Source organism: Rhineura floridana, chromosome 8, assembly GCF_030035675.1.
Source record: "Rhineura floridana isolate rRhiFlo1 chromosome 8, rRhiFlo1.hap2, whole genome shotgun sequence".
Lineage (NCBI taxonomy): Eukaryota > Metazoa > Chordata > Lepidosauria > Squamata > Rhineuridae > Rhineura > Rhineura floridana.
The window spans coordinates 93,647,608-93,661,491 of record NC_084487.1 but is presented as its reverse complement, the minus strand read 5'-3'; the positions used below and the strand labels follow the sequence as shown (position 1 = coordinate 93,661,491).

The 13,884-nt window shown below is 40.8% G+C and overlaps 1 protein-coding gene across 10 annotated transcripts in view; it reads left to right on the top strand.

Annotated features, from left to right (window-relative positions):
* Positions 1–13,884, top strand: part of CADPS2 (calcium dependent secretion activator 2) — a 528,181-nt gene that overhangs the window by 457,586 nt on the left and 56,711 nt on the right. For 8 of the 10 annotated variants that reach the window (XM_061640133.1, XM_061640131.1, XM_061640134.1 and 5 more), the window contains 4 exons: positions 3–17; positions 3,401–3,475; positions 8,222–8,305; positions 8,403–8,435. In XM_061640133.1, the coding sequence (XP_061496117.1) occupies positions 3–17; positions 3,401–3,475; positions 8,222–8,305; positions 8,403–8,435 (207 nt within the window). The remainder of the gene's footprint in view (positions 1–2; positions 18–3,400; positions 3,476–8,221; positions 8,306–8,402; positions 8,436–13,884) is intronic. The other 2 variants (XM_061640132.1, XM_061640135.1) reach the window with 1 other exon arrangement.

Sequence of the window (13,884 nt, the reverse complement as noted above, 5' to 3'; positions counted from 1 at the left end):
AGTTTGCTAATCAGTGGGTAAGTTCATTTTGTTTTAGAATTCATTTTTATCTTCAGAAATGTTTCAGTGATCATTGCATGTTGTGAATGATTTTGCAGTAACATTAAGAACATTGGTCAAAAATTTAGATCCCCAAGAAAAATCAATACATGTGCTATGCTTTCCAGATGCACAGAAAGAAAGAAGACTTGCAGTTCCATCAATAGTTGTATAGGAGAGGGAATTTGGTAGCTTATCATGCTGGAATGGGAAAAGGCGCAGCCATTTCTGCACAGATGTTAAAAGGACACCTGTTTTATCTGGCCACCATAATGCAGCGGTTGGCAACTGAATTTGTCTGACTAGCCACATCCTTGTTTCCCCTACCCCCCATGGGCCAAACTTTGACAGGTGGGCAGGGATGGCCGCCTGTCAAAGTTCAAAGGGACTTACTGTCAGCATCAATCAGGTCGTTGGTGGTTAGTGAACCCCTTTGAAGTATGTTTGCAGGCACAAGGTAGATTTAAACCTCACCTGCAAATGATCAAAGCCAGGGGCTTGCTGATAGTGTGTCTGAGCTGCATGTGTCTGTGTTATATGTAAGGTGAGTGTGCCTCTGTATGTGCACAAGTGTGAGTTGCTCACACCCACCACTGGCAAGCAGCCCTTGGAGGGGATGTTGACATTCAGTGTGGCCCTTATTAATGGTTAACCACTTCTGTGCTAGATCAAAACCATAATGGTCATAATAAGAGCCAAATGAAGTTTCACATGAACAAAAAGCTTCAACTCATTTTCACATTTTTAGATTTTGAAAGCCATAATTATATCTGAAGTCCAATAATTGTTTTCCCCCTGAAATTCGAGCATTGGCACCAAAATCTGTGCATTTGATGTACACACAAACCAAAAGCTGAAATCTGCTCCAAAAAGAAAAAAGAGAATTTCCTCGGAAATCAGCATTTACACTTCATGTATTTACTTCTTTAACACAATTATATAAACATCAAAAGATCTAAGCAGTTTACATAAAATATAACTCAAAATACCAATAAAATGTAATATTTTAAATACCAAATATTGAATTTTAAGATTCCAATTTCAACATGCAAAGGAATGCAAGCCTGTGGAAGCCTTACTGAAATTTAGCAGGAATTGCACAAAAGCATGTCCAGTTCTGGATATCGTTCCAGTGGGTACCAGTAAACTTTAAAAAAGAAGAAGAGCCATATTAATCTGCCTAAGATGTCCAGCGTTCATAATCACTATTTTATAATATAAAGAAGGATGGCAGAGTAAATGTTCTCCAACCTCTTTTCAACCATGCCATGTGCTTAAAGTAGTTGAGGAGAAGCCAAACTGTCCCTTCACCTTTGCTTCTCACACAGTAAAGCCCACCACCACCATTCAGCATTTACCTTCATTGGGCAGTTGTAGCTGACTCGTAAGACCATTTTCACCCACATTTGGTTCACATCCACATCATACATTTGAAGCACACTTATACCACATAGGTGGATAAGTCCTGGCTTCCCCCAAAGAATTGTGGGAGCTGTAGTTTACCCCTCACAGAGCTCCAGTTCCCAGCACTCTTAACAATCCTCATGCAAATGAGCTCCCTCCCATCATACACATGAGCTTACTCTCTTAATTCATCCCCCCATCTCAGTATTGGGGTACAGTGTTTGCTTCATCTGCACCTCCCTAAACTCATCTTGACAAATTCATGCCTAAACTAGGTTCATTAAAACTCACCCTTAACTCTTTCATAATTTAAGGAGACCAAGCTCCTGAGGGATCTTCAAATAACACACTATTTTCTAGCCCACCTAAAAGTAGCCACCAGTAAGATAGTGAATGCTTTGGAGAGGGGAGGGTGGGTCTAACTCTGGAAAAGCTTAGTCCCAGAGGAGGATCCAGCAAACAAGATGGAGGGCACTAGCTATCAATACCATCTAAATGATGACTAAATAAGATAGCCTCCTTTGATTCTTTTTGTTATGTATGTTTACTCGAGATGGTTATCTAAAGCCAAAGTCTTACCCATGTTTGTGAATTGAATGCAAGTATTTTCTTTCTTGTTTGTGATTCTCTCTATTTGCAAAATAATGATTTACTATGATAACAAGCTTGTCCACAGTTGCTCGATGTCTGTTCCTTTGATTTCATTGGTACTTAAGAATGTGCAACTGTGGACTACTTTACAGCCTATTTTATAAAAACAGTAATTGCCACTTTCTGACATTACATGTGTATCTGCATCCATCTACTTGTATACAAAATGTTTGCTTCATTAATCTAAGCACAGTGGGCATTTGCTTGACAAAAGGGCAGCTCTCCTGGGAATTATTAAGTACATCTGTGTGGAAACTTTGAAAAAAGGAGGCAAATAGCCTTCAAAAAGGTAAATTTTAGAAAACTATTCAATGGGCTCCTGCCAAGTTAGGCTAATGTTTATATTGATTTTGGTGCTTTTACTGAGAGCATTATGTTCTTGCTTCAGGTAGCCTTGAACTATCAAGATAGGGTTAGTCTTTACAAGTCACATTTTTGGTGAAGTGGCTGGTGGGGCGTTCTTCACTCTCAAACAAATGTTCTGAAAGGAGAATTACTTCTTCTTTTTAATGGATGTATTTTCCAAATAGAAAAGGAGCCCTTTCTCCTGCTAACTGGAAGTCTGTTCTATTTATCATCAAAACAGGGTGCGAAAGTCTTTCAGATTTAATTTAAAGTGTGCGTCTTTAAAGACAGCATTTTCATTAGTGGAAAAAAGGCAGCAGCAAGAAGATGGAGAATGACAGCTGATTTAGTTGTTATGCCTGTTGTGGTCTAGTAATTTATTACCATCTCTTCAGGTTTCCTGATGGAATTTTATTTTTCACCATGTTTGAACAGATTATGTAGGAGTTGTATAAACTGCAGCTCACTCCACAGATAAAAGGGCTCTTTTAAGATTTAACAATTGGCCCCTCATTTTATTTCTGGAGGACATAACTTATGAATGAGAGATATAAAGTACTTTATTTATTAAATCTTTTTTCCCCTCATCTTGCTTCTGCTTCTAAACCAAACCTTTAAGGTGGGGAGGGGAGACCGACCCATAGCCCCCTAATTATAGAGAAGACAAAAAGTATCCTTCACATTCCTTTGCCTGAATAAGAATAAGACCTCAGTGCATCTAAATAATAACCCCATTAGCTGCTTAACTCAACAGCGTACATGGGAAAATTTTCAACACAGAGTGTAAGAAAGTACTGGTGGGGTGGATCATTTTCAAGGTTTTGTTCATCAGGCGTTCAAAATGATAATTTTAAGTAAATCTGATCTGTCAGGTTTAGACCCTTGGTACTATGTATGACTTATGACAAAAGTGTTGTGTTCATATAACACACTAATGCTGCTTTTGTCTCCTGAAACACAGCAACAATACCATTCAAAAATAGACGACTTGATTGAAGAAACCGTGAAGGAAGTAATTTCACTTCTTGTTTCAAAGGTAAATGTATTCACGCTTTGTAGTTGAACAGCAGTGTGTGGGGGAAAATGTTTCCATATCTGCTTTCTACAAGGAGGATATATTTGTTTGATATTTTTCTCATTGCATTTTTAAAGGAAAATGGGCTTAGTGACTAACACTCCTTCACTTCATCAAGTTGTTTACAGGTTTAAATTAGATTCCTGTTTGATCAAGGATTCCTGTGCAGAGTCTATTAATCAGATATATTTCTCTTGTGCTTCATGCTGTAGTGCATTCATTAATTACTGGCATTGAACAGACCACGTTTGTACTATATTAGGATTGGTTTTAATTAGGTGCATCATTGTTTTCTTGCTTGTTTCACAATGCACATGAAGCAAGTGTTTTCTCCAGATTGTAAAAGGTTTATAAAGCCCATTTTCATTTAGATATTAGTCATACATTTAACGACCCTGAAAGGCTTTCGTTCAACTCTTTTGTGTTAGTTGTCCTTATTTGAAATGTTGCTTCTTGACTTGTCTTTTTTTATATAGTTTAAAGAAAGAAATATTCAAATAATAAGATTTAGTTTGAAAATATTTCAAATAAAATACTATAAAAAGTTTCAGCTAAGAAAATGCAGTTGGGTTGTAAAATATATTACAGGTGGGAATGGCAGGTGCATCCAGACCCAGCACCAGACTGCAGTGGGCCCTCAAGGGTGGCAGTGGCACTATTGCCACCAGTGTTTAAATAGGCCCGCCTGTGTGAGCACACTGCATGTGCATGCCTGCCATCACCCAAGATGGCAGGAGGGTGATTTGACACCCCCGTCACCATCTTGGGTGATGGCAAGCATATGTGTGCAGTCCGCTGGTATGGCAATATGGGAAGTGAGGCAGCAAGACCACACCGGCAGCTGGGTGGTGTTACCTAGGAAGGTATCTGTGCCAGCATTGGGGCGCAGGGCACACACTCTGCGACCCAATGCTAGTGTGGATCACAGAGTAGAAGCTACATCCACCCAGCCACAGGGGCCCCTGTCAGCTGCACAGGCCCTCAGTCAGTGCCCAACTTAACCATCCACTGGTGCCAGGCCTGGGTGCATTGGCCTTAGCTTGCTCCAAAGAGTAATAAATAGTAGAGCAAAGAGTTGTGCAATTGCCTCTGTTTTTCCCCAGTTCATTTCTAGTATCTGTCCATGGTCATGTAATACTATAGAAGCTACAAGCCCCAGTTTGGAAATTCTGCACACAGTGGTATATAATAATAATAATAAAATAATAAAATTCTATTTGTGAGTCGCCTATCTGGCCGAATTAATGGCCACTCTAGGCGACGTACATGTACATGATAAAATACAATAAAAACCAATAAAAACCACCAACAATAATTAATATACCAATATTAAAAGCAACCCACCCCAGAGATCCCATAGGCCTGCCTGAACAGCCAGGTCTTCAAGGCTCGGCGGAAACCTATCAGGGAAGGTATCCCACATCAGTGAGGATATGCAAGGTGCAAGAATGGGCCTACCTTTTTCTCCCTTACATAGCAAAACCTGTGCAGGTTTGTATGCTCAAGCTAGCACTGCATAACACAGGAAGTGGCTGGGACCAATTAACAAGTGAAATTAATAGGTTCCATTCAAACTTGATTGGGGTTTCTCTGAACTGTCTTAAACTTGTATTTCAATACTTAAAATTACAAGAGATATGAGGGGCAGAAAGAGAGAGAGTTGGAAGATAAAAATGGAATCACATGACTACCTGGTCTCACAGAGTGCTAAGGGTTACCATCCCCCCCCACACACACACACTCGTTTCCTTGACTTTCCAAGTGGTTGCAGAATCACAGTAATGTTTGGTTTATGACATGACCAGAAGCTAAGATGACTGCTGTTCAAGCAGCCAGTATTTGTCAACAAATTTGCACAAGAGCTGTTGGAGAAATTCTGCAGGTTCATGCAAACACCACTTCAAATTTGGTGACTAGATTTTCATGGAGTTACCAGCCGTCTCATTAGACCAGCCTTTCCCAACCAGTGTGCCTCCAGATGTTGCTGGACCACAACTCCCATCAGCCTCAGCCAGCATTGCCAATGGTCAGGAAAGATGGCAGTTGTGGTCCAACAACATCTGGAGGCACACTGGTTGGGAAAGACTGCATTAGACTATACCTGAAAAAAGGAACTTAAAGGTACTGGGAGCATCCCCTAATATTCTATGTCAAACTAGTCCTGTTTAAGCCCTGGCACACTTTCATGACATCATCAGTGCATGTCAGCATCTAGAGGCCTCTGTGAAGATCTAATGATTCCACTGGGGTAGAGTCATTGTGCTGATCAAGTCACAGAGGCCTCCAGGCACTGAAAGGGTCAGATGACATCAAAACTAACCTTAGATCTTAGCCAGATTTTGCTGGGATTTTTTGTTTGGATTTGAATACTGTAGTGACCACAACTCCAAACATGTGTCATATAGGGCCTCAGAATGGCTTATGTGGAGCTCGCTTATTTTCTCTTCACAACACCTCTAAGGTTGATTAGGCTGAGATAGTGACTTGCTTGAGGCAACCAATGAGCTTCATCACAGATGACTATTTTGCATTTTATCCAATGGCCAATAATGGCTTCCTGTATTGTGTTCACCACATATCACAAAATGTTTGGACATGCATACCTTCTCATCACGTTTTTAGCACTACAACCCCATTTTACATGTAAATGCAGTTGTTTAACCCTGGATTTTTCACATCTAGTCACTGTGCCACATGGCTTTCTAAAACTGACATCTTTCCAGCAGGAGTCGTCCAAGAACCATATTAACTAGCATTTGGCAGACTGATTCTTGAATATGATGGGTATTGCAAGTTGAGCACATAAAAACGATTCATTGGTGTGTTAATAGGAAGCCAGAGAATTAATATGACAAATTAAAGTAGGGTCCACTCTTCTATTCAAAACATCGCAAAGATCACTTCTTGTTACTCTCAGTGTAATGAGCCATGTATATTCCTTAGATGACGATGTGAAACAAATGATCTACAAATAGATATGAAAGAAACAGAATAGGTTAAAGATATGATAAGCACAGTTCACTGCAATCAGTCCTTAAGCCGATAGGAGTCTGGATTGTTGCAAGGTGAGACTCTCAGATCCTTATAGAGAACAAGGAATATGACACTGTTGTGACACTGTTAGAGTGGCCATTAACAGCATGCCAGATGGAATTTTTTTCCTGTCCTCTCACTCCTACAATGCTGCTCCAGTGTTCTAGGAATGAGAGTCGTCAGGATGTCAAGCAATTACTCTTTAAAACACTTGTTAGTTTCATCATCGGCCTGTTCGCTTAGAAGAATGCTTGCAGTAGTATGACAGCTAATAGCACTACAGTGTAAAATGGTGTGCTTTTAAAAAAAAACAACACTCTGGTTTTGTATAAAGTAATCTGGTTCTCACTGCTTTGTGTCTCTTGTGATATGACTCCCAAAATAAGAATGATAGAGGATTTGAGTTCTTAGACTTGTTTTTGGATAAGTTCTCCAAAATTATCAGTGCAGTTATTTTAAGGATTGGGTGAGCAGATCTGACTGCAGATTCTTATTAGTGGCCAACAGAGGCGGCTTTTCAGCCCCTCAGTTAGAGTTTGACTGAGACAAAATAGAGAAGCTTTCTTAGGTTTCTTGCACTTTGTCACTGAGGGCCAAACATGACAGTACACAAAAGATACATAAACAGTCTCCCAACTGTTTTGTTTTGAAAATGAAAAGAACTGAGGAAGGGTACCAGTTTGAACTGGGGGGAAGGGTCTACTTAACCCTTTCCTTTCCAGCTGTTTTTCTGCTTTAAAAGCATCAAGGTGAATTCTGAGTAGCAAAAGTACTGAAAGGGAAAAGGGTTCAGTTACTCCCTCTCCACTCTCCCTGCCCCCTGCCATTCTTTTATTCAAACTGCTCCTCTGGTATCTTCTGTGTCTAGTTTGGCCCTGATTGTGAGATGTATTGTTTAAATTACTGCGGGCAATTGCCTGCTATGATATGTAATAATGAGAGATACAGGGGTATAAACTTAGTGCTCATTTGAAGCTTAATGTAATGGTTTCCTACTCTTGCTGCAAAGCCCACAAGAAATAAACAGCCAGCAGCATGCTGTGGAAAGTGGGATGGGAAGGAATGCCATCAAAGGTTTATGGGAACTTTGTCCTTCGAGATGACTGTGTTCAGAAGAAGTGTTCCCTGTGAAGTCTAGGCATGAGTCCTAGACAGTTTGCATTTATACAGCAGAAGCAGAGCTGCAATGAGGAGCTGAGGGAGGGGGAGGGTTCCCTTTTAATGTTGCTACAGTAGTATTTCAATAACAAAATTTCAATACTAACTTCAGAACTGCATCAAAACAGCAGTGTCTGGCTTAGTTAATTTCACTTTGCTTTTTAACACCCAAAAATGCACTAGGAAACGAGGAGCTGCAGTCTGTCTTTAAATCCTATCATATTGTCATTTAAATGGAATGTCCCAATCACAGCAACAGTGGTGATGACACTGGTAGTCAAATGGTTGTCCACCAGTTTATAGCCTTCCACAATATGAATTTGTATCTTTTATATAATTGCTAGATAGATCAAATACCTTTTGATTTCATTAGCTCTGACAAAGGATTTACCAATGTGCAGTGTTTGATTGCATGGTACTAGCCATAGGAGAAAGTACTTCCCCTTCTCCGCCATAGGAGTGTGTCTGCAACCCCTCTGTGCATTATGAATATTTACACTATGCCTCTTAATGTAGTTCATTGCAGTGCTGGAAGGTGTACTGTCTAAATTATCAAGGTATGATGAAGGCACTTTCTTCTCGTCAATCCTTTCATTCACTGTAAGTACTTCAGCTCCTTAACAATTGATTTTAAAGTTCACTCAGAGCTAAAGGTGGTTAGTTACAGTTTTTGTGTCTTATTTTTTATTTTTTTAAGGTGAAAGCAGCTGCAAAATATGTTGATGTTCCTGTAAGTATTTGCTTTTAGTATTAATTTTGTAAATGTGTTGCTTTCCACAATGTGCACTTTTTTACATGTGTTATCATCGCACCTTCCTTTAGAGGTTCATTATAGCTTTACAACAAAGTATTTAAACAGATACGTCTTGCCCCTAGAGGGAATTTCATTTCCCTTAAGCAACAGCTAACTATCAAAGCAAAACTGAGAAAGGTTACCCTTAGTGTACTTTTTCAGTTGTGGAGGAGTGAGGATTGTAACCTAGGAACTGTTTCATGGGGGATGTTTCGTCATTTGGGTGTATTGTTCCAAGGCTTAGCTCATTTGGGTTTCTCAAGAAAATGGATGCTTTCAAAATTGTATTCTTTGTCCGTGAATATCTTTCTTGTTAACCTCAGATGCTCCAGCCATTGTTACTCAGACTTGTCAGGTTACCCAAGCCTGAATCTAATTTCTTTCAAACACTGAAAATATCAAGACAGAATGCTATCCTATTCTAAACAGTCTTTCCCTTTCCATCTCCAGTCACTTTTCCCCTCTAAGAAAATTCCAAACTTGTCTGCTTTTTTCCATGCCTACGTCTGCAACCTTATGCACAAAATTGTGAGTAAGCCCTACTGAACCCAATGGAACCTACTTCCAAGTAAACACAAACAGGACTGGGCTGTAAATCTATTTTTACTGTTATATTATTTCTATATTTTCACATTTGATTTTTTTTTAACAAAGTCTTTTTCTATTTCAAATTTGAATATACTGTTGGTTGCAAATAAGATATGTGTGGCACCAGAGAAATAGCATGGGAAGCTGAGCTAATATAGGATTGGTTTGCATAACTGAAAATGCAGACATACTGTTAAGTGCAGTAAGGTGCAGGCCTGTATACAGTGTGCCCACCACTGTTCCTCCTTGCAACTTACATACATTTGCACAGCTAATCCACATTATCAGTGGCAGATGCACCCCACCATATCTGTGGTATTTCCACATTTCCAGCAATGTGAACTGATCCACCTACAGTAATTTGAAGTATGCAAAAGAAATAGGAAAAACAGAGGTGAGGGAAGGGAAATTAAGAACAAAGATCCTGGGGCCTCAGCATGGTCAAGCACTGGGATATCTAGTTCTGGGACCTAGGGAGTTGGCTGGCTGTCCAAATAGTGGGTGAATGTCAAAGTCAGAGGGCCAAAGGCTGTGTGTTGTTAATGACAGGCTGATCCAAGGCAGCAATTGGGAAAAGAGAGCAGGAACAAAATAGAATTCTCTTGCTAGAGATAACTTTCTTGGATGAAGGAACTACTCTGAGGCTGGACTTTATAAGATCTGGTGCAGTGAGACATGACCTTGGGGGTCAACTGAATGGATATTCATGTAAGCCTGGTTTGGGGAAATCTTTTCATCCTGAGGGCCACATTCCATTCTGGGAAACCTTCTGAAGGCCACATGCCAGTGGTGAATGGGGCCGCAGACAAAAGTGGGTTAGCAATGAATGTAAATATTACCTTTGTATAGTAGGCCAGTTTCTACACACACATACACCCTTCTCTATCTTTCATTCAGACAAGAAAAAAGGTATTGTCAGAGTTCAAGGATGCATTCCAGTTAGACAAAAATACTTGGGGTGTATGGCCTGGACAGAGTTCCGAGGGCCAGATAAACAGAGCTGGAGGATGTATTTGGCCCCCAGGACCTAAGGTTCCCCATCCCAATGTAGGCTTTCATGCAGCCAAGAGTGCACATTTAAAGTCCAGAGAACACTCTTACCAGACAGATAGAACTGGTGGAGCCTGACTTCTGGGAGCCTCAGCTTGAGAGAGAGAGAGAAATATGTGTGCATCCACATACATGGGTGGTGCCTAACAGGCTTATGGAACAGTATAAACTCCCCCCATAGCCCATCAGGGCAACTGCCCCATCTGCAGACCTGCTGCACACAGTGGACTAGGGAGAAGGTGGGGGTAGGCAGATTGCTGCGCTAGCCTGGAGCTGGTACAGCAATCCAGCCAAATGCTATTATATGTTGGCAGCAGGGCAAGCTTGGGATCCAACAGATCCCAGGTCAGCTAAAACACCACCACCTCCCCACACCCCCAGAAAGCCCTGTTTATAGGGGCTTTCTCCTGGCTGCCACCAGCAGAGAACCTGCCAGCAGCATTTCCACCTGTCCGCATGTTCAGCAGATAAAGGGGGAGCTCTACACCAGTAGAGTGGCTCTGGGGTCCCTCTGCAGGCAGGAGGCAGACAGAGGCTGGAAGGGCTGGGCAGAGGGACTCCTGCGCCCAGTCCAGCACACACCCCAGCCGGGCACAGAAAGGTATGGATTGCTCTGTTTTTCTCATGACAGCTTTCCATGCTTCCACTGCTGGTGTTTCTGGTGCTGTGCTAGGAGAAATGTCCTTTAATAAAGCAGATTTTGATTGTTTTGTTTTTTTAGTTATAGGCTGCCCTATAATAAAGTTCATTCTCAGGGCAATTTATAGGAAGGAATAAAACAACTGAATTTTAAATAACTACAAGACGACAATAAAAGTGTAGTACAGCATAAAAATGTAAGTTGAACTTCCGCTGATTGGTGAAGACCTTTTTATTTCAGCATACATTAATAGCTAATTTTAATATATTGTATCTTTTGTAACCTTGCCATACATTGCTTAGAGGCTACAGCGTTAAGAGCTATATAAATTGTTGAAATGAATCAATAACTAGTAGCATAGACTAAAAACAGATTAAAGCTAAGGCAAATGAAAATGATATCAAAATCAATGCTAGAAGAGCCTCTTTCTGGCGAGAACATTCCACAACCAAAAGGCCTTGTCTTCTGTGGCCACCCGCTATGCCTCATTCAGTGGGGCCACTCTGAGAAGATAGTTCCCCCCATGGGTTCTTGTTGGAAACTACAAAGTGGCTCCCCTAGCATGGTCCCCTAGAATTTCAGGACAACATTCATTCTTGCAAAAAACTTTAAGGTTGCAGACCTAAGGAGCTGGTCTCAGCTCTTCTGATAGTCAAGGGAGAGAGGTTGGAGGAGGCTGTATAAGGATAGTAAGCTCACATTTTCTGTTAAGAAAATGGTTTTTTTTAAGCAGATTTGAAAAATGTATTGGAAAAGGCCTGTCAGATGATAAAAGCAACCTGCCCTGTAGAGAACTACACACTGTATGCAAATGTTGTTGTTGTTTTAAATAAAATTTATAAAAGACAGTTCAGGAGAATGTGATATTAAACTATGCTTACACATGACAATTGAGTGCATGTAACAGCTTTGTAAATCAAACACAAAAGGTAAGTTAGGAATCTTCATAATTCTTTACAGGTGCAAACCTTAATTATATTCACTAATAAGCAAACAAACCTTGTAGTTTAAGAAGGTACCTATAGCCCACAGATATTTCTATCAAACTTTAAAAAGCAGGGAAATTGGGCAGCTATAGTGAATGCACCAGGGGAGCAGGAGACCTGACCTCCTCTCTGAGATATTGGACTGCCCTACAAATTGGTAAAAATGCAAACACAATTTGGGTTGGTCTTTCACAGTCCAATCCACTTCTTGTGTAGCATGGAAGAATTTGGTAACAATTGCCTCTGAGCATATGGTGAGTGGTGGCAGCACCTGCCACCTCCAAAGATAGAGAATTACATTTTGGTATATTTGTTGGTGTTCTTCTTACTTTGCTTCTTTTCTGTGTTACTACTGTTTCTACAGAGCATCTAACCTAGAAAATTATATTTCTCTCATCATTCATCCTAGAAATCTGTGTCAATTTTATTTTTATTAATTTCAAAGCCTTTTTATTGGTCAATGTCATACAATGGTGAAGACAGCGTTTTGTGTTTCAAATCGGAGGTTATGTTCTATTTTTATTTTGGGTGCATAAATCTGGATCAGAATCTGATATTGTAATCAGACTGATTACAATATGTTGCTACTTAAGCAATGAATCTAGCTGTTGGAGGGGGGAAACTTGGCCTGCTATGCTTAAACCATTCCACTTAAGGGAAGGTGGGCATGGTCAATTAAAAACATAGAGCACACCTAGAAATTTGCTGGAATATATTTCACCTCCCACTGTTTTATCTTGTGCAAACGGAGACACTCCTCATGTCCATTGGACAGTATTCTGCAGGTTAGTCAGTGCCATTATTCCACAATATATATATTTTAGTGTAAATTTTGCAAAGTGTTCCTGTACTTCACGTATTCACAGAAACAGAAGGAAACTTCACTAAAATTGCAAAGTAAATCAGACATAATTAAAGTGACTATCTGAACTACATCAACTGTCTTAATAATGTTGCTTCTTTCCTGTTAAAACAAGATCAGCACAGCACATGTCTTGTTTCTGTTGTTTGGGCTGATTGCAGGTGCTGCCACCACTCACCATATGCTTAGAGGCACATGTTACCAAATTTTTCCAAGCTACACACGAAGTGGATTGGATTGCAAAAGACCAACCCAAATTGTGTTTGCATTTTTACCAATTTGTAGGGCAGTCCAATATCTCAGAGAGGAGGTCAGGTCTCCTGCTCCCCTGGTGCATTCACTATAGCTGCCCAATTTCCCTGCTTTTTAAAGTTTGATAGAAATATCTGTTGGCTCTAGGTACATTCTTAAACCGCAAAGGGTTTCTGTCTGTTAGTGAATTTCTCTGCTTTTTAATACAGGAGGTAAGAAATGGGATCCTGTGCAAGTTTGCTGAGAATGGATTGATCATTTGCATGTTTATTTAGTTCAGTGGGATTTACTCCCCTGCAATCATGCTTAGGATAGGTGTAACAGACTATGGGGGGGAGGAGAGAGGGCTGGAGTGGGCCAGGAAGGAGGAAGAAGGGGGGAGGAGGAGGAGGAGAGGGGGCAGGAGAGGGGGGAGAGGGGCAGGGAAAGGCAGGTCTGATCATTTGCATGCTTATTGAGTTCAATGGGATTTACTCCCATGCAATCATGCTTAGAATAGGTGAAACTGACTTGGGAGAGGGGCAGGGAGGGGAGGGGGAGGGGAGCAGAGGAGATTGGGTGGGCGGGCACTGGGCAAAGAGAAAACCCCTTTCCTTTCCAAAAGGAAAATATTGTGAACAATATCATTTTCAGGGTTTCCCCATCTTTTTATTCTACAGCAGGCACATGTAGTCTCGCACCCAAATTTAAACCAAAGCTGTCCCTGGCCACATCCACACTAGACCTTTATTTCACTTTAGATAGTCATGGCTTCTCCCAAAGAATCCTGGGAAGTGTAGTTTGTGGTGCTGAGAGTTGCTAGGAGAGGTCCTATTCACGTCAGAGAGCTACAGTCCCCAGAAAAGGGGCTGACTGTTAAACCACTTTGGCCACTGGACCTCTGTCAGGGGAATAGGAGTCTCCTAACAACTCTCAGCACCCTTCACAAACTACACTTCCTAGGATTCTTTGGGAGAAGCCATGACTGTCTAGAGTGAAATCAATGTCTGACCTAGATGTGGCCCCCTG